At 36.5% G+C, this 26,946-nt stretch overlaps 1 protein-coding gene across 3 annotated transcripts in view; it reads left to right on the top strand.

The window, feature by feature from the left end:
* Positions 1 to 26,946, top strand: part of Gabra2 (gamma-aminobutyric acid type A receptor subunit alpha2) — a 140,887-nt gene that overhangs the window by 94,312 nt on the left and 19,629 nt on the right. For all 3 annotated transcript variants that reach the window (XM_006979671.4, XM_076546418.1, XM_042257494.2), the window contains exons 7-8: positions 416 to 559; positions 1,593 to 1,745. In XM_006979671.4, coding sequence (XP_006979733.1) covers positions 416 to 559; positions 1,593 to 1,745 — 297 coding nt within the window. The remainder of the gene's footprint in view (positions 1 to 415; positions 560 to 1,592; positions 1,746 to 26,946) is intronic.

Below are 26,946 nucleotides of genomic sequence, written 5' to 3'. Positions count from 1 at the left end.
TATTTTAGATTACAATTTTAATTTCACTGGGGGTTACCATTTTAAAATGAACTGTGTGACTATCTTCATTGCTTTTTCTCACAATGTCTTCCTCATCGACTTCAGTACTGAGGGAACATTGTGATCATCTTGGGGACCAGTGATTTTTACTGGCTCTAAAGAGGAATTTGATCACCACCTCTCAAAGTAGTACCAATGAAAACATTTCCACGTTCATGATTAGTTCTCCTGATTTTCTTCATCCCTATAATTTTAAAGTTACAAATTCGAAGTACATATTTTCCTCTAAATCTGTGATCATTCAAAGCTTGTCTGTGAGTAAATAGTGATTTTATGAAATCTACAATGGCATATCTATCGTTCTGTTAGTGTTCTTATTCAAATGTTTACGATATTTGTTTCTCATTTCTGACAGATGCATACACAACATCAGAAGTCACTTATATTTGGACTTATAATGCTTCTGACTCTGTTCAAGTTGCTCCTGATGGGTCTAGGTTAAATCAATATGATTTGCTGGGCCAGTCAATTGGGAAGGAGACCATTAAATCCAGCACAGGTTAGTAACATTTCCTAAATAAATCTAATGTTCCCCCAAATTAGTAGGTTAAAACAATTAAAAATAGGTCAGAAAATTTAAAACATTTTACCCTTGAGCTCTATGGTCTAACACACCAGCACAAATTTCTTGATAGTTTTTTGAGACATTCCTAACCTTAGATAACTCCTTTGCTAAATCAGCTTCTGCAACAAGATGCCAAGGAGACTCATATGTGCATGCAAGTTTCAGAAACCATGTTTTAAAACAAACTTACTATATACATACTTAAAAATATTTATCTTCTCAGATCAGTCAACTTTAGCATTTATCTTTAAAGTAGTGAAAACAATTTCCCTAGTTTTCTCATTTTTTCTCCTATTGTGGATAAATTATGATTATTCAACCCTTGATTTCTGGGAAATTGCCACTGGCCTGCAGGGAAAGCTCCTCTCTTAGGCCATCCGCAGTAAAGAAAAAGGCAGCTGTGCAGACTAATTATCTTACATCTGGCAATAATCAAAACCATGGGAGAAAAAAAAAGAAGGTAGGTGTGAGAATTAGACAAAACCTACGGAAGCAAATTACAGCTGGCATATATAGAGAGAAAGTCAGAATTGGTGACAGAGTTTAAAGTGAAAAATCTGGACCAAAAGAGCAGTGTCAGGGATATGATCCAGGAAGGCTAGAATGAAATCAATTCCTGCAGCAGCATGGAGGTTGTACCAGTGGACATGAGGGACCCAAGCCAAGAAGATAATCCACTAGCACAGTCTTTAGAATCCTGCTGGGGAGTGGGCATGAGCTAAAGAGAAAAATGAACACCATGTTATGGGGGCATTAGCAGTGTGGGGTTGTTGATGCTGTGTAATTCTTTTAAAAATACTCTTGTTTTAATGAGACATTTCCAATTTTCATGTAATGTATGTGATCGTTTCTTTCCCTCTATTTTTTTTTTAAGCAGGAACTACTCTTCCTCTAATCCTTTCCATTTCCAAATTGTTCTGACTATTGACAATTCTAGTTCCTTAAGCTTCTTAAATTCTCCTTCCAGGTGAATATACTGTAATGACAGCTCATTTCCACTTGAAAAGAAAAATTGGGTATTTTGTGATTCAGACCTATCTGCCTTGCATCATGACTGTCATTCTCTCCCAAGTGTCGTTCTGGCTTAACAGAGAATCTGTGCCTGCAAGAACTGTGTTTGGTGAGTGAATGCCTCCAATACAGCACGTTTTGTTTCGCAGTGTGCTTCCCACAGTTTCTTTCTCTTGATGCTCATCATATCCAGGCCTTGTGATGTGTAGTGCAGGGCATGTTGGTTCTATTTTATAAATGAGAAAACAGAGGTTCTGAACTGTAAACTATAATCAATACCACACTATTTTAAATTACCCAAATATCTTGGAACCACATTTTGTTATTTTATTTTTATTTTTCTGTTTAATCACACTACTACTTTTTAGCATTCATCTCTCTGCTAACAGATGAAGATGTTTTTGAGATTTTAATTCAGAGTTGAAGAATATTATATCTAAAGGCTTTCCATGACAAAATAAAGGGATTGATCACAGAATCCTGGAAGGGTGAGGCACGGTCTAATATGGTTCTCTGGTGATCTTTGCCCTGGTACATACCAGCATCCAAAACCATGAGGTACCAAAGAGAGAGAGTATGCATGCATCCCAGATCTAAAGGGCCTCCCAGTGGCCAAGCTCCATGGGCAGGTACCTCAAGGTCATAGGCAGATGTAAAAGCTACCTGCTACCTTACTAGGGGCTGTGCTTCAGGTCATGGCTTAAACAGCTGTCTGGTAATAACTGTTTTAGAGGTGGGCAGTAGAATTACAGATAGAGATAGGGTTCAAGGCCTTAATGAGAAGGGGATTGAAGTTCATCTTAATACAATGAAACTTCAGCTACAGCACACATTTGGATAATATTGAGCTAGACTTTCTTTACTTCCATAGGGACATTTGATTTTCTTAATTAAAAACAAGGAAGGGAATTTTCAATTTAAATTTTCAATTTAATGTAGAGAATATCATGATTTTCGGCTGTCTATATTTACTTTGGTTTTGTTTTGAAATGACGAAACGTATTTATTCTGTGCATTTTAGATGACATAGAAAGCCATCCATTTAAGTAGTGTATTCGATACCACCACCTCGTCTCCTTTGTAACTTGTTCTATTGTGTAACTGAGACTTCCTTCAGCTACTTTAAGACTGAGATTTAAGGCACACATCCCCAGGCCCCCTCAAAATTCAAGTTTTTAAAACAATGCAGGAGAATTTGACAACATTTTCTTGCACAAGAACTAGATTATCTTTGTGTCTTTGTGTTGGTGGTACTGTCATTCAATTATCAGAGTATTGTTGAGAACTTATTTTCAGTACTGCACCAGAAACTGGACAAGCAAAACATACAGAATAGAGCTCCTGCATCCTGGTTGTTTGGTTAGTGGATGGAAGCAGACTAACTAAAGGATAATGGCAATATGGGAGGAAGACTTTATTGCAGAGACACATCCATTAAGATATAGAAACCAAAAGGTTCTTCTCTTAGTCAAAGCCAATGAATAAGATAGTGATTTGATATTTTAGATATGTCTTAAAATGAGTAGGGATGTTATAAGCAAAAGAATGGGCAAAATCATAACCCAGGAAAATGGCATGTCTGGTGATAACTGTTTCAGTGGTGGGCAGTAGATTTACAGATAGAGATAGGGTTCAAGGCCTTAATGAGAAGGGGATTGAAGTTCATCTTAATAGAATGAAACTTCAGCTACAGAGTAAGCAATCCTGTTCAGTGTTCTGATGTCATGACACTGGTAAATCCCTAAGCAAAAGGTTTGTTATTTAATATATCCTATATGTTTTATTTTGCTAACTTCTTTGTTCAGTATTATTGACACATATAAATCTATACATAGTTAATGTATATAATCCAGAGAGTATATAAATGAAAATGTCATGGTCATTACTTTCCAGTTTTCTCTTATTCCTTTCCATTATTATGTGCATTGGGGGCACTTATTATAAAATCCATTTTTTGATATAATTTATTTATATCACACAGCATTGTTAGTTAAAGACATTATGCTGTGTGATAGATTTACTAAAATGTTTACTTTTTAAATTTATTCTTTTTATGATTAATATGATCCTATTTATATTATAGAAAAATCTGGCAACCTTGTAGAAGCTGAAATATAGGAAAAACCCAGGGGCATTGAGCCAAGGTTAGAGAGACACTTAAGTAGTCCAATGGAATAAAGTGATGTTATTAATAAAGAAGATGTAGGCAATGGAAAAAAAAAAGGTAGGGGAAAGACCCAGGAGTTTGGGTAGATATTCATCAAAACTACAGAAAAATAAAAACCTAAGATAATATTTAAGGTGACTTTTCTTTATTTCTTTAGGTGAATAATGTCATGTTGAACAAAAAAAGGAAAATGAACAGTAGAAAAGTTAAGAAAATTAGTGTAGTTTTGGTTATGTAGATTTAGATTTTGAAGTTACTTGTAATATCAGGTTTCCATCCAGTAGATGAGTGGGAATAGTGTGTAGAATATAAACAAATACCAGGGCCTGTTAATAAACATGGGAATCATTGGATACCAAGTAATGGAATATATGGATCTAGAATTTACAGAGCAGATAAATTAGTTGGGTGAATGTGGGGTCAGAGGAGAGAATCCTTATGAATTTTAAGTGGTGAGATTTAGAGAATTAAAATCTGAATAAAATGATTAGAAAATTAGGAAGAAAATAGAATTTCAGCATCACATAAACAGGTACATAGAAAGCTAAACATATAATCTTCCACTGAAGTCCAGTCAGCGTCATAGTAAATCTTTTTTTCTATTTTATGGGACTGTTTTAGAAAGAGCTCAACAGATGCAATATGCACTAGAAAAGGATGGAAGACCATTTTATACTGGCCAACTATTACTAGGCATACACCATTCCCTGGAATGTGATTGGTTGTTTTGGTGCCTTTTGTCTTTTTAGTTTTCTTTTTTCTTTCTTCCTTTTTTCTTTCCTTTTTTCTTTCCTTCTTTCTTTCTTTCTTTCTTTCTTTCTTTCTTTCTTTCTTTCTTTCTTTCTTTCTTTTTTTCTTTCTTTCCTTCCTTCCTTCCTTCCTTCCTTCCTTCCTTCCTTCCTTCCTTCCTTCCTTCCTTCCTTCCTTCTTTCTTTCTTTCTTTCTTTCTTTCTTTCTTTCTTTCTTTCTTTCTTTCTTTCTCTCTCTCTCCCTTCCTTCCTTCCTTCCTTCCCCTCCCTCCCTCCCTCCCTCCCTCTTTCTTTCTTCCTTCCTTCCTTCCTTCCTTCCTTCCTTCCTTTCTTTCTTTCTTTCTTTCTTTCTTTCTTCCTTCCTTCCTTCCTTCTTCCTTCCTACCATTTCTTGTTTATAAGGGTTTTTTTGATCGATTTTAATTTTTGTTTGTTGTTTTCCTTTTTTTTTGATAGAGAGATGGAGTTGGGAGAAAGGATGGGAAAGAGCATGAAGTTGAGTGAGTACTGAGGTGGGGAAGAGTTGGGAGAGTGGAAATAATAAAATCAAGATATATGAAACTATCAAATAAAATTTTAAAGAAAGAAAGGGGTAAAGGAAAGAGAATGGAGAAAGTAAACTGAGTAATTTTGGTTTTAAAATGTATACATATCTGTATAAAATTTTTGAGGATGAAATTTAAATCAAGATTTATCTACAAAATAAACTGTGGCTTAAAATTTTTAGCATGTGTTTATTTAATGTCAATGTTTTCTTTGCAGTAATAGTACATGATATTATGAATTCTATTTAATTGCAAACCATTAAAGTGGTTTACATGAAGTGGTTTATATGTTGGATATTTTCCAAACACATACTTTTTTCAGTATTTTTGTGCATAGTGTGTAACAAAGTAAATTACATATAGTCTAGTAAATGATTTGATGCGTCACTCACTCAATAGTGCACTAAAGAGTTAAAAAGGCAGCAGATTTCTACCTTTCTCTTTAGGTGCTTTGTAAATGCGTACATATAATGGCACCAATCAGATTTCATTACGCTTAACACATATTTGGTCTTGAGCATGTCTCACTCATAATCTGGAATATAGGTGCTTATTCTCACTGCCATACAGTTCAGAACTTATGTTCTACATGATAACAATAAATGTGTACCAAATAAACTGGAGGAATTCACATGAACCACGATAATGGATAATTTCTCAGTGTTAAGCTCACTGTATATTTATACATAATTAGAGTAAGGATATATTCTATTCTGAGCATCAGTACCTATTTTGAGTACAAAAAAGTGAAGCAAAGCCACACAAAATATTCATGTATAAAAGTTTAAATAGGGTACTTTAAAAGTGGAGGTATGTTAAAATAGTTAAGAGAACATTTCGGAAATGGAAACAACATGAGTAAAGAAATGGGCAAAGATCCAGAAAATGATGTGAAATATTGAAACATGCAGAATAGTAAAATGCACACTGGAAAGAGAGAGAAAACTCAGAAGAAATCACTGATCTACAGAAACAGTTAGGAACTTTCGTCCAGTGTACATGGAATATTACCCAAGGTAGATGATGTTTGGGGTTACAAATCACTTCTCAACATGAATAAAGTGATTACAATCATTACAAGTTCCTTCTTCAAAGTATAACATCCTGGCTCCTGCAGCTGCTCAGACCCAAGTAAACACACAGAGACTTATATTACTTATAAACTGTATGGCTGTGGCAAGCTTCTTGCTATCTAGTTCTTATATCTTAAATTAACCCATTTCTATACATTGCCATGTGGCTTGTAGCTTACCAGTATCCTTACATCTTGCTTCTCATGGTGGCGGTGACTGCAGCATCTTCTGACTCAGCCTTCCACTTCCCAGCATTCTCCTCTCTGCTTATCCCACCTACACTATACTTCCTGCCTGGCTACTGGCCAATCAGCATTTTATTTATCAATCAATCAGAGCAACACATTGACAGCATGCAGAAAGACATCCCCAGCACATGGGAATGAAATAAACATGTAAAGAACCAGCTATCCAAATATTAAGCCACTTAGGAAATCAGATTATGCACAGAGCAAGAATATGCAAATACAGTGGAGCAAGGTTTAATCATCCTGAGTGAGGTAACCCAGACTCAGAAAGACAAACATGGTATGTACTTACTCATAGGAGGATACTAGATATAAAACAAAGATCACTAGACTGCTACTCACAACTCCCGGGAGGCTACCTAGAAAACAGGACCCCAAGAAAGACACAGGGATTGCCCAGTGACAGAGAAATGGATGAGATCTACATGAACAACCTGGACAGGAGTGGGGGTAATGAAGGGCAAGGTTTGAGGGAAAGAGAGCTTAGGGTAGTATGAGATCCCAGCTGGATCAAGAACAGAGAGGGAGAACAAGGAATAAAAGACCATGATAAATGAAGACCACATGAGAATAGAAAGAAGCAAAGTGCTAGAGAGGTCCACAGAAATCCACAAAGACACCCCCACAATAGACTACTGGCAATGGTCGAGAGAAAGCCCTAACTGACCTCTTCTGGTGATAGGATGGCCAAACACCCTAATTGTCGTGCTAGAAACCTCATCCAACGACTGAGGGAACTGGATGCTGAGATCCATGGCCAAGTCCCAGATGGAGCTCCAGGAGTCCAATTGGCGAGAAAGAGTAGGGTTTGTATGAACAAGAATTGTTGAGACCAAGATTGGAAAAAGCACAGGGGCAAATAGCCAAATGAATGGAAAGACATGAACTATGAAACAATAGCTGAGGAGCCTCCAACTGGATCAGGCCCTCTGGATAAGTGAGACAGTTGATTAGCTTGATCTGTTTGGGAGACATCCAGGCAGTGGGACTGGGACCTGTCCTCAGTGCATGAGCTAGCTGTTTGGAACCTGGGGCTTATGCAGGGACACTTGGTTCAGCCTGGGAGCAGGGGACTGGACCTGCCTAGACTGAATCTACCAGGTTGAACTCAATCCCCAGGGGAGTCCTTGCCCTGGAGGAGTTGGGAATGTTGAGTGGGCTGGGGAGAAGGCGGGGGTGGGACGGGAGGGGGGAGAACAAGGGAATCCGTGGCTGATATGTGGGATTAAATTAAATTATAAAATTTTAAAAAATAATAAATAAATAAAAAGAATATGCAAATACAGTGGATCTAGGCTTAATCATAATTATAGAATTTATTAAAAGCAATGATTAGAGGAAATAATAATTAATAGTATTTAATAAGTAATTAATAATAATCTATAGTGATTAATATCTATGTTAACAGAAAAAGACTCAAATAAATAATCTGAATTATCATATTAGATCATAAAATTTAAAAAAATGAACAAAATGACTATGGAGTCAAAGAAGTAAGAGTAGAGGAGAAATAAAAACATAATATGAAATCAAAAGCTTAAGTCAACAGAACCAAAAGCTTGTTCCTTTTAAATATCAACACAATTTGCAAACCACTAGACACAAGAAACAAAGACTAGAAACCTAAAATTGGTGTAGACTTTCCTATCAAGTTTACATAATGTAAGCAGACTAGAAGAAAATTAAATGACAATTCTACACCAACAAATTAAGTAATGTTGATGGAATAGATTTCGAGAAAAATACAAATTTACTTAAAAAAAAAATCTCAGCAGATTTAGAGTAAGAAGTTCCGTGAGTAACTAGAACATAAAAATATCTAGTCCCAAATGGAACCCATGGTGAATTTGACCAAACTTTCATAGATTTAGCACCATCTTCATGACTGAGCAAAGCAACACTAAATTTGAATACCAGTTATTTCTCAGAATTGAGATGCAGAGATATTTTCTCAGGTACCTATTTCCAGCTTTGAAAATTACTGATTAAAAGCAAAAACATGATGCTGCCAGAAATAACAGAAGTATTTATGTTAATGACTTCTAAACTAAGGCTTCATAACTTCCAAAGAACAGAAAATAGAGATTTTATGAACAATAAGTATATAGTAATGAAAAAGAGAACTTGGAGGATAGTAGAGATATACCAAAGGGATTTATGTAAATATATGTTATATGAAATAAATAATGGTTTATTTGTTCAGTAGAGAATATAAGGAAAATGACATTTTACTAAGGTCTCTACAAGGTTTTCATGGCCTAAAACATAGACATGAAGATTTAAAAAGAAACCTGTACAAAATACCCATTCATATAGAGGTGTGATGAAAACATTAATTTATATTTAACCCCAAATCAGCAAATGGTGTCAGTGTTAAGGCTACCAAATTTGACTCTAGAAAATATACAAATGTTTTAAATGATTTGTGATAAATGTGAAACATAAAATTGAAAAGTAAAACTTAGAAGCTGGGGAGAGTTAAAAGTCAACAAAATGGTTGCCACATAAACAAGAGGACCTGAGTTCAGATCCCAGAATTCACATATGAAAGAAAAGCAAAATAAACAGAAAAAAAAAATAGGATAGTAGCATGCTTGTGAATGCCAGCTCTGAAGTAGTGGAAGCAACAGGAGTCCTTGAGGATTACTCAAAGACAGAATACATCAATTACCCAGCACTAGGCCAATGAGAGACCCTGTCTCAAAAAACAAGAAGGCCAGGGAGACAATTCAGATTGTAAGAGCATCTGTTTCCAGCCTACAACCTAACTTTCCCTACACTCATGGTAGGAGAATAGAACCAGCTCCTGCAAGTTGTTCTCTGATTTCCACATGCCCACCATGCTGTGTACACACACACACACACACACACACACACACACACACACACACACACACACAAAATGTTTGAACACTTAAATAAAAAGAAGAAAATTATTTTGGAATGTTACCTAATATTGTGCTCTGGCCTCCACACACATGCACACCTATCCATGAACACCTGCATAAACGTAAGTACCAGCATACACATACACAACATGCACATGAGAGAGGCAAGGGGGAGATGAGAGAAAGAGAGTCCAAATAATACATGATTTACAATAGAGATGTGAGGACTAAAAGCAGTTTCCTTTCAAATGGTTGCTGTTAAATGGTGAAAGCATTCTTGGCAAAAATTCTGAAAGTTATTCTTTGCAATTAATATAACTGCACATGATGTATGTATACAGGGGCATGCGAAGGGCAGGAAATGCACTGAATTTTAACACTTTTTTTAATCATGAAATTTTTATTCATTTTTACATACCAACCACAAATCCCCCACTCTTCTTTCCTCCCACCCTTACTGCCTGCCTTCCCCCTGACACTCACATTCTCTCCTCTGAAAAGGTAAGGCCTCCCATGGGAAGTCAGCAGAGCCTGGTACATTTAGCTGAGGCAGGTCCAAGGCCCTCCCCTTGTATTAAGGCTGTGCAAGGTGTCCCACCATAGGTAGTGGGCTCCAAAAAGCCAGTTCATGCTTTTTGATGGATGGATCCTGATCTTACTGCTAGGGAGCCTCTTAAGCAGATCAAGCTGTACAACTGTCTCGCTTAAGACAGAGGGCCTAGTCTAGTCCCATAGATGCTCCATAGCTGTTGATCTAAATTTCATGAGTTCCCACTAGCTTGGTTTGTTTGTGTCTGTAGGTTTCCTCGTCATGACCTTGATGCCCTTGTTCATAGAATCCCTTGTTCCATACTCCATCCTTCTTTCACTGCTGCGGGCTTGTATGGGTGTGGCTCACCTAAGTGATACACAGTAGTTAACATAAGCCAAATTTCTAGAGTTCTACACTCTCTAAACATTTCACTTAAATTCAGACAGGTTTATAGAATTTCTTTTTCTTCTTTTTTATTTTAACAAAATAAAATATGAAACAATAAAACAAAAACCGTCACATTGAAGTTGGACAAGGCAAACGAACAGAAGGAAAAGATCCCCAAGAAAAGACTCTACAATCAGAGACCCACTTGATCACACACTACTGTAAAATTACTAAAGTGAAAGCGATAATATATATGCAAAGGATCTGGTGCAGGCCTATGCAGGTCCTGTGCTTGTTACTCCTGTCTATTTGAATTTATATGAAATTTGCTCAGTTGATTTGGAGGGCCTTGTTCTCTTGATGTCTTGCACTGTTCCAGTGCCTACACTCATTCTGCCTACTCTTTTAAGTTGTTCTCGTGGTTTGTTTGGTGTTTTGGTTAGAATTTCTTCTTATAGGTCATTAAATCATCTCCCCCTCCTCTGGTACAAAGCTTTGAATAATTTACCTTCTTTAAGAAACAAAACAAAACAAAACAAAAACTGTAAAAGTTAAGTTCTATTGCCCTGAAAGAGAGATACCAACTTCTAAGATCATTCTACCCATGAATAAAATAATAAAGCAAAGCCAGTAATAAGTAAACAGAGAATTAAAAATGCATATTTGTGATAATACAGATTTTCCTTTTTGGTACTTTGTCTATTCACTTTGCAGTTATACTGGGTAATGTGGAGCCAGCCTGATGTATTGCATAGATAAACATTCAAAGGGACTGTCCTTGCATCTTCTGATGATAATAATAATAACATCATTGAATTTTTCTCGGTGCTTATGCCCAATTCATTCACACCAACAAATACATACTGAGCATCTATTTGTCAGCACTGTTCCAGAGCCTTGGATAAAAACAAATAAGGCTGCCTTCATAATGAGGCATTTGCTCTCTCTTGCCAACGTAAGGAAGCACTTGAGAAAACTTTTAACCACTTCCAAGATGCCCTCAAAAGTGAATCTTGCATTCATAATACACAACCCTATTTGGTGATACAGCAGTGTGTGTGTGTGTGTGTGTGTGTGTGTGTGTGTGTGTGTGTGTGAAACTATTTTGCTGTGGCTTTCAGATGTTTACATTATTTAAAATCCTGTATGAATAAGAAATAATTATGAAACACGACACTGCCCTCACTCAAAGCTAGATTTTTTTTTAGTGTTATATATGTTTATAGAATAATTGTCCTTGTATTTTTTCTTTAATTATATATAGAAAGTCTAAATATTGATCTTTTTCTTTAGAAACTAAGCTGGAATGAAAAGACCCATTAGTGTGTGGGCGTTTAGCGCGAAAGATGAACTTCACATGCTTAATTGCCTAAAATGTTCAAAGTGTTGTAATGTGTGTATGTATGTGGGGAGAATGAGTGTGTGTGTGTGTGTGTGTGTGTGTGTGTGTGTGTGTGTGTATGATAAATATGAGTCTGTGTGTATGCTTATTTGTATGTATTTGTATGTGTGTGTAAAAGATCAGCAAAACTTGATGTGTCCATCCTCTCTTCTCCACCTTGACTGAGACAGGTTTTTTTTTTTTTTTGCCTCTTCACCAAGGTATACTGGATTAAGGATGCTGTGCCATTATCTCTGGCCCATGAACATATTTGGGGGATCTAATTTCAGATAATCAGGTTTTGCTTTTAGTCACTGGGTCATTTCCACAACACTAGCTTTAAAGAATTTTCAGGATGTCATATGTATTTTGAATAAATATGACACCAAACTCCAAAGAAAATGTTCAAATTGCTTTTTCTTTCTTCTTAGTCCTATGGATTCGGTTGGTTGAAATGACTTTTATAGCATAGAATCCACATACAGTTCCTTGAGCAGACAGAGATGCCCTTTTTGTGTACATGAATTTCAACTACAGGTTGTTCAAGACCTTTGGTCAATTAATGAGCTCCTTGCAAAGCCCTATCCAATAATCTTTATTTAGCCACCTAATCTGAATTTACAACCAGAGGGTCTGAGAAATTGCCTTGCTGAGTAAATATGTATTATATTATTTTGGCTTTGTTACATATTATGTTGTTTCCCAGTGGGTTCTGTCAAAGTCAAGACTCACAGTTTTGGTTATGGAGGTGGTAAAGTCATGAGGGATGCTTACTTTTGAGATACAGGGCATTTTACTCAGGCCTGGCCCTGTAGTTACTGTGGAGTGTCTTCTAGCAGGCTTTTTAGCTCTTCTGTGACTTAGTTTAATTTCTCTGTGAAACTGGGCTAGTAGTAACCTCACCCTTATAGATGAGCTTAAGGGAGTTGTAATATACACTGTCATATGCATGCCTTTTTGGAACAGTCATTATGATTATGGCACAGGATAAATGCTGTGTAAGTATCTTCAGTGATTATTATCTGGTTTCTGACCTATCTTTCCTCTTCATATGAAGACATATGTAAAGGGCAGTCTGCCCAATTTAGACAGAGTAACAGTAATCACTATGAGACATAATCTTAGAGGAGTCATAAACTTTGAAGGTCTGGCAGCAATATATTTGGGCTGAAATTCAACTTCTTGGCATCTGATCATCAGGGGTTGGTTTTCTTTGCTTGTTTGTTTGTCTTGAAGAGAGTGTCTGAATTTTTGGGTGTAATATAGCAGTCGTTAATTCAGCTTTAGTTTAGTAGTATGATTCAAGTCAATTCAAGTAGCAAAATTCAATGCAAGTAGTGAAATTCAATTCAAGGTGGGAGGGATTTAATTCAATTCAAGTTATTGTTGGCCTCTTTTTACTTCATTCTTACTAGGTGTGTGGACCTGTTTAACACCCTTAAGAAGCACCATTTTAGAAATTCGAGCCATCTACTAATGCTGTCATTGAATCTTATTTGTTAGACATAGCTCCCATGCTCTGAACTGATACAATTCTCCTAGGCAAAAGTTGAGTCACAATCAAATAATGAGTTAGTGTGTATTTTCCATCACCTTGAATGTGGAAGAAGAGGATTCGCCAGGAGGAAAGAAAAGTTGGGGCCTGATTTAGAGGAAGTACCTATCATGCACCCATGTTCTATTCTTACATCTCATTCTTATGCTGAGCTTGGCCATGTATTAACTTTCAGCTTGAATAAGAACATTGAAACAACCAAATGAGGACCTCCTCTTTTCCATGATATCTGTGTAGCTTACACCTTTTCGTCCTTGGAATGTTTCTCAGTGAATGTATCCTCAAGAAGATGAACCTAATGGACTGGTTGAACTTAAAAATGTTCTCTCTATCCTGACCATTGCATCGTCAGTCTTGCTCCATTTCTTTTCTCTATTACATATATCATCTTTGATATCTGAAGAGAAATGCTTTCTTTAATTTCTGTCTTTCCAACTATGTTAATTTTCTTCCTTTTTTGTAATTCTAAGAATGCCTGGCTCATAATAGATTTTCCACAAATATTTATTAACACAATTAATTCATTTATGCTCTGTCAGAGAAAAAAAGATGGCCATCACATAAGTATAAGGAAATGATCATTGATAGAAAACAATATAATATGAAGTAGAATAATGTAACTATAAATTCTTAAAATTGGTAAGTGGTTTAATTGTAATGTCTAGAATCATTTAGTACACCTGATCTATTGGTTTTCTGAGTACTAACAACAATGAGCTGGATAATTTAAAGGGCAGGGAAGAATATTCCATATTTCAAAACACTAGAGAACATAAATTACCAGAGAATAGTTGAAAAAATGAATGTTTAAATTCTACTGTGGCCAGGCAGTGGTGTTGTGGTGGTTCATGCCTTAAATCCCAGCACTCAGGAGGCAGAGCCAGGTGGATATCTGTGAGTTTGAGGCCAGCCTGGTCTACAAAGCAAGATCCAGGACAGGCACCAAAACTACACAGAGAAACCCTGTATTAAAACAAACAAACAAACAAATGCTACTGTGCAGCACATGTTTAAATGTATGAAGACTTGAATGCACATATAACATATAAAGAGGCATCTTAGGTGATATTTTTCTAACATATGAAGATAATTCTATCCAATATGACTTTTATAGAAGAACAAATAACTGTGGTGCAATAAATTGAACAGAAACTAAATGAAAGGGAATTTTATGTTACCAATTTTATAGTATAAAGTAACTAACTCCAATACGATAATAGATAAGCAAGTGGTAAATGACTGTGCATAGTTAAGTGGTGGGTATACACCAGTAATGAAGAGAGCCTGTATCAGCTTGACTCTATTGCTAGCTAGAAAAATCCATTTAATTTCTATATACTCTAGGTTTGTTGCACTGTAAGTGGATACAAACACATGCTAAATCCATTAGCAGAACACTAAGAGGAAACATGAAATAATGAATGCAAGACCTACTTATATTTTTTGTATCTGAATATATACAAATTCTGTAAAGGAATATAGGTCATTAAGAGTGCTGATTGGCAATAGCTAACAAATTACATATATGTTCATATATATGAGTTTGGATGATAACATTTTTACTATAGGGAAAATAAGATTTGTTAAAATGTAGAGGGACTCATATCCATGCATGAGCAACCCTTGACTGAAATCCAGTTGAAGAGTCCCCTGAAAACTTCCAGTTTATTTACCACAGTCTCAACACTGTGTTGCTCACCTTACCCAGCTTATTTTCCTGGCTAGGACCCATGGATATATTAATTTGAAGGCTGTAGATGAGGGCAGGCAAAGATAGGAAAGATCACTGTGGAAGCCTAAGGCAAAACAAACAAAGCCAAAAAGGGTAGCTGGTATGCAAATGTTAGATGAGTAACAGTTTCGGTCTATGCAGCTAAAGAGATGGGGAAAAATGATTATTTTCACTGCAATCCACAAGAAGGTAGGTGTTAGCGGGAGTATAATGTGTGGATGGTGGCAGGGTATGAAAATAATGAGCAAGAAGACTCTACATGGCAGAGTTTATTCCCAGTCTCCGTTTTTCAAGAGCCACCGGCTGCACAGTGGTAACAGGAGGCATACCTGGCATCTCAGAATTGACTTTGGCACAAGGCAGCACATGCTAATCAGATGCAAGCTGCCAGCCCACCAGCCGCCTTCCTCCCTGCTGCTGTCACAGTCTCATCCCAGCCATCCCACTGCCAATTAGGAAAGCGACTGAAGCAAAATACAGTAATAAGCTATGGCAAGGAAAATTAGAGAGCCTTTTGAGTTCTAGTTCAGGCTGAGATGATTTGTCAGTAATAATAGGAAGCCCACCTAAGCTTTATTAATACAAATGAAATATTATCATTTTTCAGTAAGGGCATAAGAAGGTGGTTAAATTATATGCTATTGTTTAGTTGGTCAACTTTGTGCTAATTTTGAGGTCTTGAAAAGGGCTTGTAAATATTAACTTAATATAGTCATAATCATTTAAGACAGTTAAGCCACTCTCATTTGTAGCTCAAAAACAATATTAAAAACAGCAATGTATGGACACCTTATTGATACCATATGCTGAGCTAGATATGTCAAATTTATTGGTTGTTTAATTCTGAAAACAGTTTCCTAGTTAGGGGAGCAACATTGCCTTCCTATTTTCAGACAAGAAAACTGATCCACCAAGCAAGCTATGCAGAGGGTCCATAACTGGTGTAATCTCTCTATAACCCCTTTTCCATTATCAAACATCAGGTCAACACCAAAGCAGCAATTTATATATTCTTTTTTTTTTTTGAGAATTGTTTTTACTAAAATCATGTCAGAACATGAGGCCAACACTAAGATCTAAATTCTCATCATCACTGTTTGCATTCAGCAGATGAATTTTGAGGAGTCTTCTGTGCCTTACACTATAGGTGAAGTTTTACTATCTATTACTAGACTAAGACTGATACAATAAAATAAGTTCTTAACATTCTTGTCTCTCCTGTCCAAATCTTTTTTTTTCATTTTTCTTTATTAAGAAATTTTCTACTCACTTCACATACCACCCACAGATCCTCTCCTCCATCCTCCCACCCCCCAGCCCTCTTTCCCAAGCCACCTCGCATCCCCACATCCCCAAAATCAAGGTCTCCCATGGGGAGTCAGCAGAGCCCAGCACACTGAGCCTAGGCAGGTTCAAGCCCCTCCCCACTACACCAAGACTGTGCAAGGTGTCACACCACAGGTACTGGATTCCTAGAAGCCTGGCCATGCACAAGGATACTCCTGCCTGGGTGTCCCCCAAACAGTTTGAGCCCAAAAAAAAAAAAAAAAAAAAAAAAAACCGTCTTCCATATCCAGAGGTCCTCCTGGTCTAGTCTGATGGGGGCTCCAAAGTCACCAGTCCACAGTTCATGGGCTTCCACATGTGTGGCCGGTCATCTCTGCACATCCTTCCATCATGATCTCCACGTCCTTTGCCTGCAGAACTCCTCTCCTGCCCAAATCTTATAGTTTGCATCTTAAAGCAAAAATACTGCAGTTAGGCCATCTCTAAGCATGTAAACTACATCATTATAGTCCCTAGAAAGTCAGTATATTCCAAACATAATTTGACAATTGTCTTAACCACAGTCTAAAAACATTCACCCAATATTTTGCCTTGGAAATCCTCTATGAGCTATTTATAATGTTATAGGGTGCATAAGGAAGACTGCAGGTATTGAAGTTTTTTTCTGTCGGTAATTTTGCTTGTTCTGTTGATTCAGGAGTTGTTATGAAGAGCAGGTAAGCCATGAAGGATACCTTCTCCTGCTTCAGCTTCCCATATGTTACTATCATCTTGATTTCTCCTTTGGCTTTAATTTGACTTCTGTTTTGAAGTGCAGCTTTCATTTTCAGCACTTACACTTTGAAGTTATAGTATAGAGAACAACAGCTTCTCTCCTCTGATTCTTCCACTGTTTTATAGGTACATGCCATTATTATAGTGGGATATGTTTACTTTTATTACAACAATCTTCTGAATGTGCATTTTTAGGTTTCAATTTTAAAAATTAAAAAGCTACTAGTGAAGTTCAAGTGTTTTATCATTTCAAGGAAATAGTTTCTAATTGGATGATCTTTGTGATAAAACATTTTCTAATGTATTATTCATCACAAATAACACAATATTTTCAAGCAGAATCACCTTAGGGAGTTATAAAACGTCTCCCAAATGATTAACATTTCCACATTCACCCTGCATTTTGTGGCAATGCAATTTACAAGAATGAAATAGAAAATAGATTTGATAACAGTGGGGAGTTTGTACAGAAAAGGGCTTTCTTTGTTGGTCTGCTGTTCTTTTATTGTCTTATTGTCACAGTGCCAAATGTATTATTTTATCTTCAACTCAAGAAATCACAATATTACTGTGAAACTTAGCAGCAGTCAAGTCACACCACGTTTGCCTGTAGTAGATAAAGGAGAACAGGTGTCTCAGGCATCTGCAGTTGACTCTTCCTACATCTAATCTTTCTTTAATGTGGGTGGTCCTGAACAAGCCTCATACCAGAAATCCTGAGATTAGATATGAGCCATGCTAAATTGTTGGAAATTACCTTTTCAATGAGGTACACTAGGAATCGACAGGTTATGTTTGCAAAAGTTTGGTCTTAAATGATAATGACAATGCAGGATCCACTTGATAGCAACTGGTTATCAAACTATGCCTAACTAATTAAAGAGCTGAATCATGTTCGTTGAGACATTTAAGGACAGAGAAGTTTAGTCACGAATATCAAAGGTTTAATGAATCCAGAATTACAGATCTATTTTGAAAAGATTCTCAGGTTTGGAGACACAATGGAAGAATGTAGAGGAAACCAGTAGAAGGCTTTATGTTCCCCTTTCTGATGATCCATGCTAAATTCTTTCTCCAAGTGGAAAATGAATAACTAAAAAATATAATGCCCGGTTCTTTTTGGCATCCATTTATATAGTTCAATGTTCTTCAATGTTTTTCTCAGTCTACCACTAGATGGGACTCTTACATCCTTACTTTGCATTCTTAGCATCTTTATCCACCACTTGTCTTGGGGGGCTTTGGAGCATCATAATCAAACAACAGAAGCTACAGAATTCTGAATTAGACAAATTCTATATGAGTTATTTGCATTTGTTATTGAAAGTTTGTAAAAAAAATATACTCTAATCCTCATTGTAGAGGTAAAGTCAATGAGGTACAGTATGAAAGGGGGAAGAGAGAAGGACAGCATTATAGTTGTTGGGTAAGTGTAAATGCCAGAAGCATGTTCTTACACTACCTACCCAGAGTCCAAGAAGGCATCAGTTCCATTTCTCATGTGGAAAGGTTTACTGTGGATTAGCTGCAGGTGCTGTGCAAAATCCATCATCTTATGTAACTTAAAATTATGTTTATACTTTGATGTAATTAATTTATGTCACTTCTCAGAAGCAGGTAGAAGAGGCATAACCCCATTTCACTTCAATACCCATTTTTTTCTCTAAGTATAGGCATTTCCCAAACAATTAAAACCATTCTATGAATTCTGTGTCCTTGACATAGAATCCTTAGAGGCTTCACCAGTAAACTGTAAGGTTAGATAAGTGATATTAATATATGTTATGAACCTATAAATTATTTTGAAGGAAAATGCCCTTTTAAATTCTTTGCAAAGAGTGTGGGGTTTCAAGTCAGGCTGTCTGAATTTGTATCTTAAGACACATTACTGCTTGATGGTACTGTGATTTTCAGTAGGATTCTTGAGTTCAATTTGCTTCAGTTTTCTTGTCTATTCATTAAACTAACTGCATCAGTTAATGCATTAAAGATAATCTCAGAGGGTGTATTAATGTTTCATTAAGGAATAAAAGCAAGCAAGCAGACAAACAAAAATTTGACTAAGAATTTTGAATTTTCCCATGTGCCTTCCATCTGTCTGTGGTTACTGGACTATATCTATAAACTCTTATCTCTCTCTCTCTCTCTCTCTCTCTCTCTCTCTCTCTCTCTCTCTCTCTCTCTCTCCATCCACCCCCGTGTGTGTGTGTGTGTGTGTGTGTGTGTGTGTGTGTGTGTGTGTGTGTATGTGTGTGTGTGAATGAGTGAATAAATTACACAGTGAATTCTGGGAAAAGCAAGTCTTCAGGTTTTATTTAATTCCAAATATATACACCATGTCTACAGATTTCTACATATCTATCACAGAAATAGGTGTCTCTTTTTTTTTGTATTATATTTATTTATTCATTCATTCAATCTAAGGAAGTTATGTTTGCCAGGCACTTTGATGGGTTTTTCAGGTGCAATGTTAAGCAAAAATGAGATAGCTGTCTTCAGAGACTTAGCAGTCTTAGGTAAGGAACAGATAAAGAAACTCAGCACATTTGGTTAATTATGCTATGATAATGTGAAAAATACTCTCTGGTAATACAAAAAGTCCTCACAGCAGAACAGGAGTACCACCCCTATTCACAATCATGTATTTATCTATGCTAGTATCTGAGTTCCCAAATTACTCTGAATCTCTATGTGTATGATTGTACCTCCAGTTTTAAATTCACTGTGAACAAATTTCATTCTGTTTTTGAAAGTCTTTTAATGTCTTACAAATTTAAAAGTTACTACCACCATAGATGTTAAATTGACTTAAGTAATATATCTTTAGGGGCGTATTAGTACTAGTATAATTTTGTTAAAAGTTGTGATAACAGTATTAAAGTAAATTTATGGTCCATGGTTTCTCACAAAGTGTTATCAAGGCATTTGGGACTTGCAGTGGGGATGAGGCAAGTTTATTGATTAAATGAGAATAATGGTAATAACAATTTGATTTATTGAATTTTCCTTTTGTCAATTATAATTTGAAAACAGCACAGGAAAAGCTATCACATAGCAACCCTCTATCTAACAATATTATGATTCATTGAAATTCTGAAATTAAGTTTTACATGCTTTCACAGGCTGCCTCTTACGATTAAGGTATCAGTACACAGTGGCCTACTAGATTATCTGCGTTTCCTACTTAAATTTTCTGGTCACAGTCAGATATTTGTGAATTTCCCTTACTATTACAGCATGTATTAACATACTCTTTCATTCTCAAATGTTGCCTGTATTATATTGGCTTATTACTTTCACAGGCTTTTATTCAGCTTTTTGAGTTGCAAGTCAGTCACAAATACCTAGAACAAAATAATAATTAAAAAAAAAAACTCCCAGAAATAAATGACAGGCATCTGACTAATAATAGAGGTCTCATTTTTAAAGTCATGTATTAATGTTATGGAGGTTGAACTAGAGATTTCAGTTCTGACATCTGCTGAAATTGTAATCTGTCTTTCCTATTCTTACAACAAACCGAAACTGAACAAAATGAAGACTAAGGTGTCTCATTGCATTCACAAGTGAACCAAGACGACAGGGAAAGTGTCATTCCAAATTGTGACGAGACAGGCAAACTCAGAGTGACACAGCCAAGAACTCTTACCTGGAAGAGAAGCTGTGGGGGCCGTATGCTGGTTGGAACATTTTCATAGTAATTTTGATGAATTGCCTGGAACTGAATCCGTGTTAGTGTGAGAACGAGACACTTATCAAGCTGTAGTCTTACTGCACATCACATGTATATTAACTGTAACTAAGAATCTTTACTAGATACTCAAGAAAGATCTGAGAAATATGGTCAGGGTCAGGGCAATAAATCATTTTGAACTTTGCCCAGACCCTCATTCACAGCAAAAACTTCAGAAGAACATGCTTTCTTGGCTAGGAATTCTCCTGGTGGTAGAAATGAAAATTTCTGTATCCAGCCCATCTGTCTTTACTTACTTAACCCAAAATGTAGGACAACTCATAGCTATGATTATCAGGGCTTCATGGAAATAAACATGCTATGAATGCTGTAGCAAGTTAAGCAGCTAGAAAAATGAAAAAAAAAAAACAGCAACAACAAAAACATTTATGACTGTTGTAACCTGGGACAAAGGTCCACTAGAAGTGAGATGTAGTGAACAGCTCACAAACTAGAGCTCTGCCTTTTATCTTCCCATCACACCATCACTGGACTCCAGCAATATATCTGTGGCTTACACACGAAAGAACTGAAAGAGACAGACCTTCTCTGAGAAGGAATATTATAGGAGTTGAAAATCTTTAAGACAGATAAATGGAACACTTAGGAATTCATCTCAAGTGGTACATATATCTATGGCAGGCATTATTAGGACAACATAGCAAACATTAAACTATAGAAATTAACATAAATCTTATACTACAAGTCTACCTCAGTTCCCATTCCCCAATGCATTACAGTTTTCCATAACAACATAATTTCATGATATGACAGAAGGTAAAATAAAAGCAAATACAAAAATGACAAAGCCAACACTAAAACTATGATATGTTAGAATTTCTGGATGAGAAGTGTAAACTATATTTGATACAGCCATTAATATTTAATGGATTTGCTGGTAAACATAATGGACAAGGAAAAGCTGGGTAATGCACGCAGAGGGATGTAACTAGGTAATAATCAAAAGGAAACATAGATTTCATTTTGTGCATGCATGAATTCCCGAGGGCAAAGAGAAAATTAAATGTAACAACGGGAAGCATTGGGATTAAAACAGAGTATGGAAACAGAATTCAAGGAATGGTTTCAGCAGGAAGCTGTATAAAGAAAAGACTGGTGAGTTTCCATGTATAGGTCATTGTAAAGTTACCAAAAGTTATTCAGACAGAAATATAAAGCTAAACACTAGTTGGAGAATCCTAGAATCATTACAACTTCTACATATATTAAATATTCATAGTTGGAACATAAGAAAAAGAGGAAAATAAGAATAATATAAAATAAGTATTTGAAATAATAATGCACAAGAGATTGCAAGTATTAATTACAGACCAAATCATAGAAACCAACTCAGGAAGGTCCACGAGCATCAATATGTACAAATTTATAAATAACCTCCCAAAGGCTTCAAATTTGAACCAGCTTGGTCTCTAAATAAGTTCTGGACCATGAAAGACTACATAGTGAGACATTTATCTAAAAAAAAAAAAAACACAAAAAAAAACCAAACAAACAAAAAAAAAAAACCTACCTATATATTGAAAACTACACTAAGCAAAAGGCATTCATAAAATCTTGGTGTGGTGTATTGAAGAAGGAAAATGAAAACAAAACCCCAAATCATCAACACAATTATAGGAAAGTTTCTGAAGTAATCTTGAAATTGAGCTCTGATGCCATGGCCTTGCTTAAAATCTCAACTTTATCTTTTCTTCCTGCATCCTTCTTCCCATTCCTCCTGAATGCCTGGTTACTGTGTTCTTGAGTCGTGCACATGTTATTTACTCATCTAGTTGATTTTTTTTAAGTATCATTTTACTCCCTACCACCTATTTCTCTCCAGCAGTCTTGCCAATCCTGTTGGTATAGACAGACTGCCCTATTGTTGGTTATCAAGTTATCTAGCACCTTACCCAATTGTAGTGTAGGAAATACTTGTGTTCTTACTTTTTAATGTCTCTAGCAGAATGCATCTGACTTTTCTCCACAATGTCTAGAAAGTGGGGATTCTCTCACAAAAGAAGAGATAGACTTTTGATATTATAGTAATAAATGCATGATTTTTCATTCTCAATCACTAGGGGAGCAGTTTAAATAAATAATTATTTACTCAATAACTGTGTAATAGGTTACTACATTCCACTAGGCACCTTTTTTGCATTTTGGAGAGAAGACAGATAGGCTGTAATCTATACAGGCAAATAGGGTATAGGCTTGTGCAAATGAAGAGGCAAACTGAACAGGACAGGAGATAATTAACAGATGTAAGGACAGGTCAAAGATGACCTCAAGGAAACGAGTGCAAGGACTGTACACCCTGACCTAAACATACTGAAGTGTTCATAGTATGGCTACCATAGAGGGCAAGAGTTTTTGCTCTTGGTTAACATGTGTGCCTACAGTAGTAGACTTCAGTTATTATTAATTACATGAGTTTTCAAAATACAAAAGAAGGGAATGTGTACTGGAGGAAAGAACACAGTTTGAGCCATGTACATTTACCCAAACTGACAATATATTTATGCCTTTGCACTTGAAGTTAAAATCTGAAATTGGTGTCATTTAGATTGTGGACGCTTTTCATGAAAAGTGAGCTTTTAGAAGCAAAGTGCTTGGGTCTGGAAATGAGCTTTGGATGTAGTAAATGTGCGACATACTCATATAAACCAGAAGAATAACTTGTCCTCCCTGCAATCACATTGTGGCTGCACAAGCTGTAAACAGCACTTTCCAGATCATAATTGCTTCTGTGTTCTCACAAAGTTTGAATTAGGAGAGAATGAAATAACTAGATTTTATAACAAAGATGAATGTCTAATTTACACCTAACATATAGAAGCCTCAACGTTTTATTGGACAGGTGCAGAGGAGTTGTAAGTTACAATTGTAACCTTTATCAGTGTGGTAGAAATGTATTCTAAATATTGTTATGTTTGAGAAAGAGTTGAGTATTGTTTTGTCCATGGTAATAAAAAAGACAGAAAGAAACATTTTTTATCAGACTCTTGTTTCTGCCATTTCTAGCAGTAACCAGCAGGTGGTATCAAACAATGTTACATTTCTCCTATTGCACTTTTTGCTTCTGATTATTGACACTTCTCTTTCTTAGCTTCTACTACACACACTAACTCTCCTCCCTCCCCATCTCACTTTCTATTCCTTCCCTGTCCTTACTGTCTTTGTCTTTCTGTCTATGTTTCTCCCTTTTTTCTCTCTTTCACAGACACACACACACACACACACACACACACACACACACACACAAACACACACACACACACTTGCCGCACAGGTCATTTTACATTATCTTTATTATTTAATTCTTGAATTCACTTACAAGCTGTTAGTCTTTCTTCACAAGTACAGTGTATATTTTGAAAATAGGAGGATCAGCTTCACATTCTGCTCAATGGGTTTCAATAGCAACACTTTGGAAAGCACAATTTTAAAACCTTACTTTAAAAAAAAAAATCTGATTAAAACAAAGGGAGCAGTGTAGAAAATTTTCCAAGGTCACAGGTTGCAACTCAGACCTGGCAGTGGCGACTTGTCCTTGTGTGGTGTTGAAAGCACTCTCTCTGATTTGACTTTCTTCATTCAACACATATTTCATCCCAGCACTTATGGATGCCTTGCTTAGAGGCCATTGACAGAGACGCCAGGAGTAAAATACCAAATAAGCATAGCAAGGTTTGTTACTATTCACATTGTTACATAAATGGAAACCATCTTATACAAGAAGTAGGGGTTAGATGTGTCCTTTGTCATCAGCATTACTCACATATTTCACATATATGCAGGTATTTTAAATAATGAAGCACTTCAGGGTGCTTGTCTTTATGTTTTACTGAGAAAGATGTAGTTTTCCTAGGCAAGGTGTGTACTGCAGAGGTCACATCAAGGTGAGAGGGAGGAACGCTGGAGCAATGTTTGGGAATAGTCATTTACAAAGTGCATGATGAGCTAGCAAGATGCCATTGTTGGAAGACACTGCAAAGTTTTTGAGCTTTCCAGATAAGTGCATCCCTTCCTAATGTTCAGCACTTTCTGTTTACGTTGTAATGAGAACCATCTGGGCTGAACCATTAGACACAGAAGCTGGCATATGAAAATCGTATCCTCCTAGTGAAAGGGGAAAAGGGAGAGATGGAGGGAGGGCAGGAGGAAGGCACTTTACAGATGAAGTTAGCACCATCATTGTCAGATTCAAAAACCTTTTGAAAGCAAACAGGTACACGGGGGAAAGATTTGAATACGGTAAAAAGCTAATGGCTGCACAGAAGACTCGTATTGAATCTGCTGTCACAATGTATTCAGTTCCATGAAGGGACCTGACACTAGTTTTAAGTTCTGAGTACAAGCTTTGAAAGAAAACTGAGCTTATGATCCTCGATCATTTGAATTTGAATGATACTTACTTTATAAAAATTAATGAAAATATAATTATAACACTTTTCCCTTCCCATCCATCCCTCCAAACCCTCAAATTCCCTTCCCTTCAAGCTTTCTCATACACACCTCCAACTCCCTCATAATTTGATGGCCTCTTTTCCTTTAAATATGTGGTTACATACACACGTGTGTGTGTGTGTGTGTGTGTGTGTGTGTGTGTGTGTGTGTGTGTGTAAATACAACAAGCTCCTGGATTTATACAGTGTGACTTATGTGTATAGGATTTCATGGTTGACCATTCTGCATTAGATAACCAACTAGGGCTCATCCCTAGGGAAATCTAATTTTCCCTCTCTCAGCAGTCCATAGTTTCCTATAGTTATTTCACCTTATAATGTCAAAACAAGGACATTGTCATTGCCTAGGTCGTGTTTAGGTGGCTGTATGGTCGAGGTCTTGTAGGTACAGCTTCTTTGTCACCGAATGTGTCTTCCACAGTGCAGACAAAGGTACTTGCACATGGAGTGAACATATGCATACAACACACACACACACACACACACACACACACACACACCTATTTACATACAAAAAAGAGTAAGCATTGTATACACTTTATGGTGAGTCACTGTAAGACTCCTCTAAAGGTGTGTATTGGTTTTTCAAACTCCAAACTTCCCTGATATCAAAGCTGGAATCTGATGACTGGGGATATCCATTGAAGTTATTTACAGGCAGAGGCTTTAGTGTTTAGACTTCCTTAAGGCAACAAGAAATATATGGAACAAACGAATAAAGGGAAGGCTGGGGAATGAGCTGTATGTAATAATTGTGAAAAGCACCGACATATTTCTTGGAGTCTATTAAGGCCACAATGAGGCCAAGGTTACAATATGTGCTTAGGAGAAGCCTGAGCCAAACTCTTATGTTCTCTCTTCTGCTTGATCTTAAGAGTTCACACAAGCCAAACAATGTATGCCAGAGTAGAATCATAGGTTTCCTCTTTGAATGTTGACAAAACAGTGTTTATGTGTAGTAAACTATACACAGAGCTGCTTGGGAAAAATTAGATTGTTTCTACTTTTAGGCATTTAAGGAAGAGTCTGTGCCTTCATAATATAGATGTCTACCAAGCTAACAAACAGACTTCTGCGGTCCCAAATTAAGATATGAATACAAATGTGCTTGCATGGTATTAAGACAATACATTACAAACAAAAAGAACCACAACTGGTGTTTCACGTGAAAGAGGCACTCAACATTATTAACATTTCACAATTGTGAATAACTATGAAGATCAGAAGACATTGGAATCTCATATTCAGTGTGTTGAAAAACTGTCACTGTAGCAGGAATCTTAAAAGGTCTTATTAATAAAAATCAAACCCAGAGCCAGGTATTGGGGTGACTGCTGGAAGATCAGAGAAGCAGAACAAGCCACAGCCACCTCACCTTGCCAATTCCTCAGCTGATCCTGTCTCCTTAGACTGGAAGCTTCTGAGTCCTCATCCAGAATGAATCTCAGCTGAACTGCTGCTAAAAGTCTAAAAGCTTATCAGCTCTAGTTCCTGGTCCTCATGCCTTATATACCTTTCTGCTTTCTGCCATCCCTTCCTGGGATTAAAGGCATGAGTCACCACGCCTAGCTGTTTCCAGTGTGGCATTGAACTCACAGAGATCCAGATGGATTTCTGCCTCCCAAGTAATAGGATTAAAGGCATGTGCCACCCTTTTCTGGCCTCTATATCTAGTGGCTGTTCTGTTTTCTGACCCCAGATAAGTTTATTAGGATCACATGATATTTTGGGGAACACAATACCACTACACTGTCACCCTATAATTCTAACCAATCAAAACTAAATTTATA

Source organism: Peromyscus maniculatus, chromosome 10 (genome assembly GCF_049852395.1).
Source record: "Peromyscus maniculatus bairdii isolate BWxNUB_F1_BW_parent chromosome 10, HU_Pman_BW_mat_3.1, whole genome shotgun sequence".
In the NCBI taxonomy this organism is placed as follows: Eukaryota; Metazoa; Chordata; class Mammalia; order Rodentia; family Cricetidae; genus Peromyscus; species Peromyscus maniculatus.
Note: the sequence above shows the minus strand (reverse complement) of the source record. Positions and strands in the feature narration are given on the sequence as shown.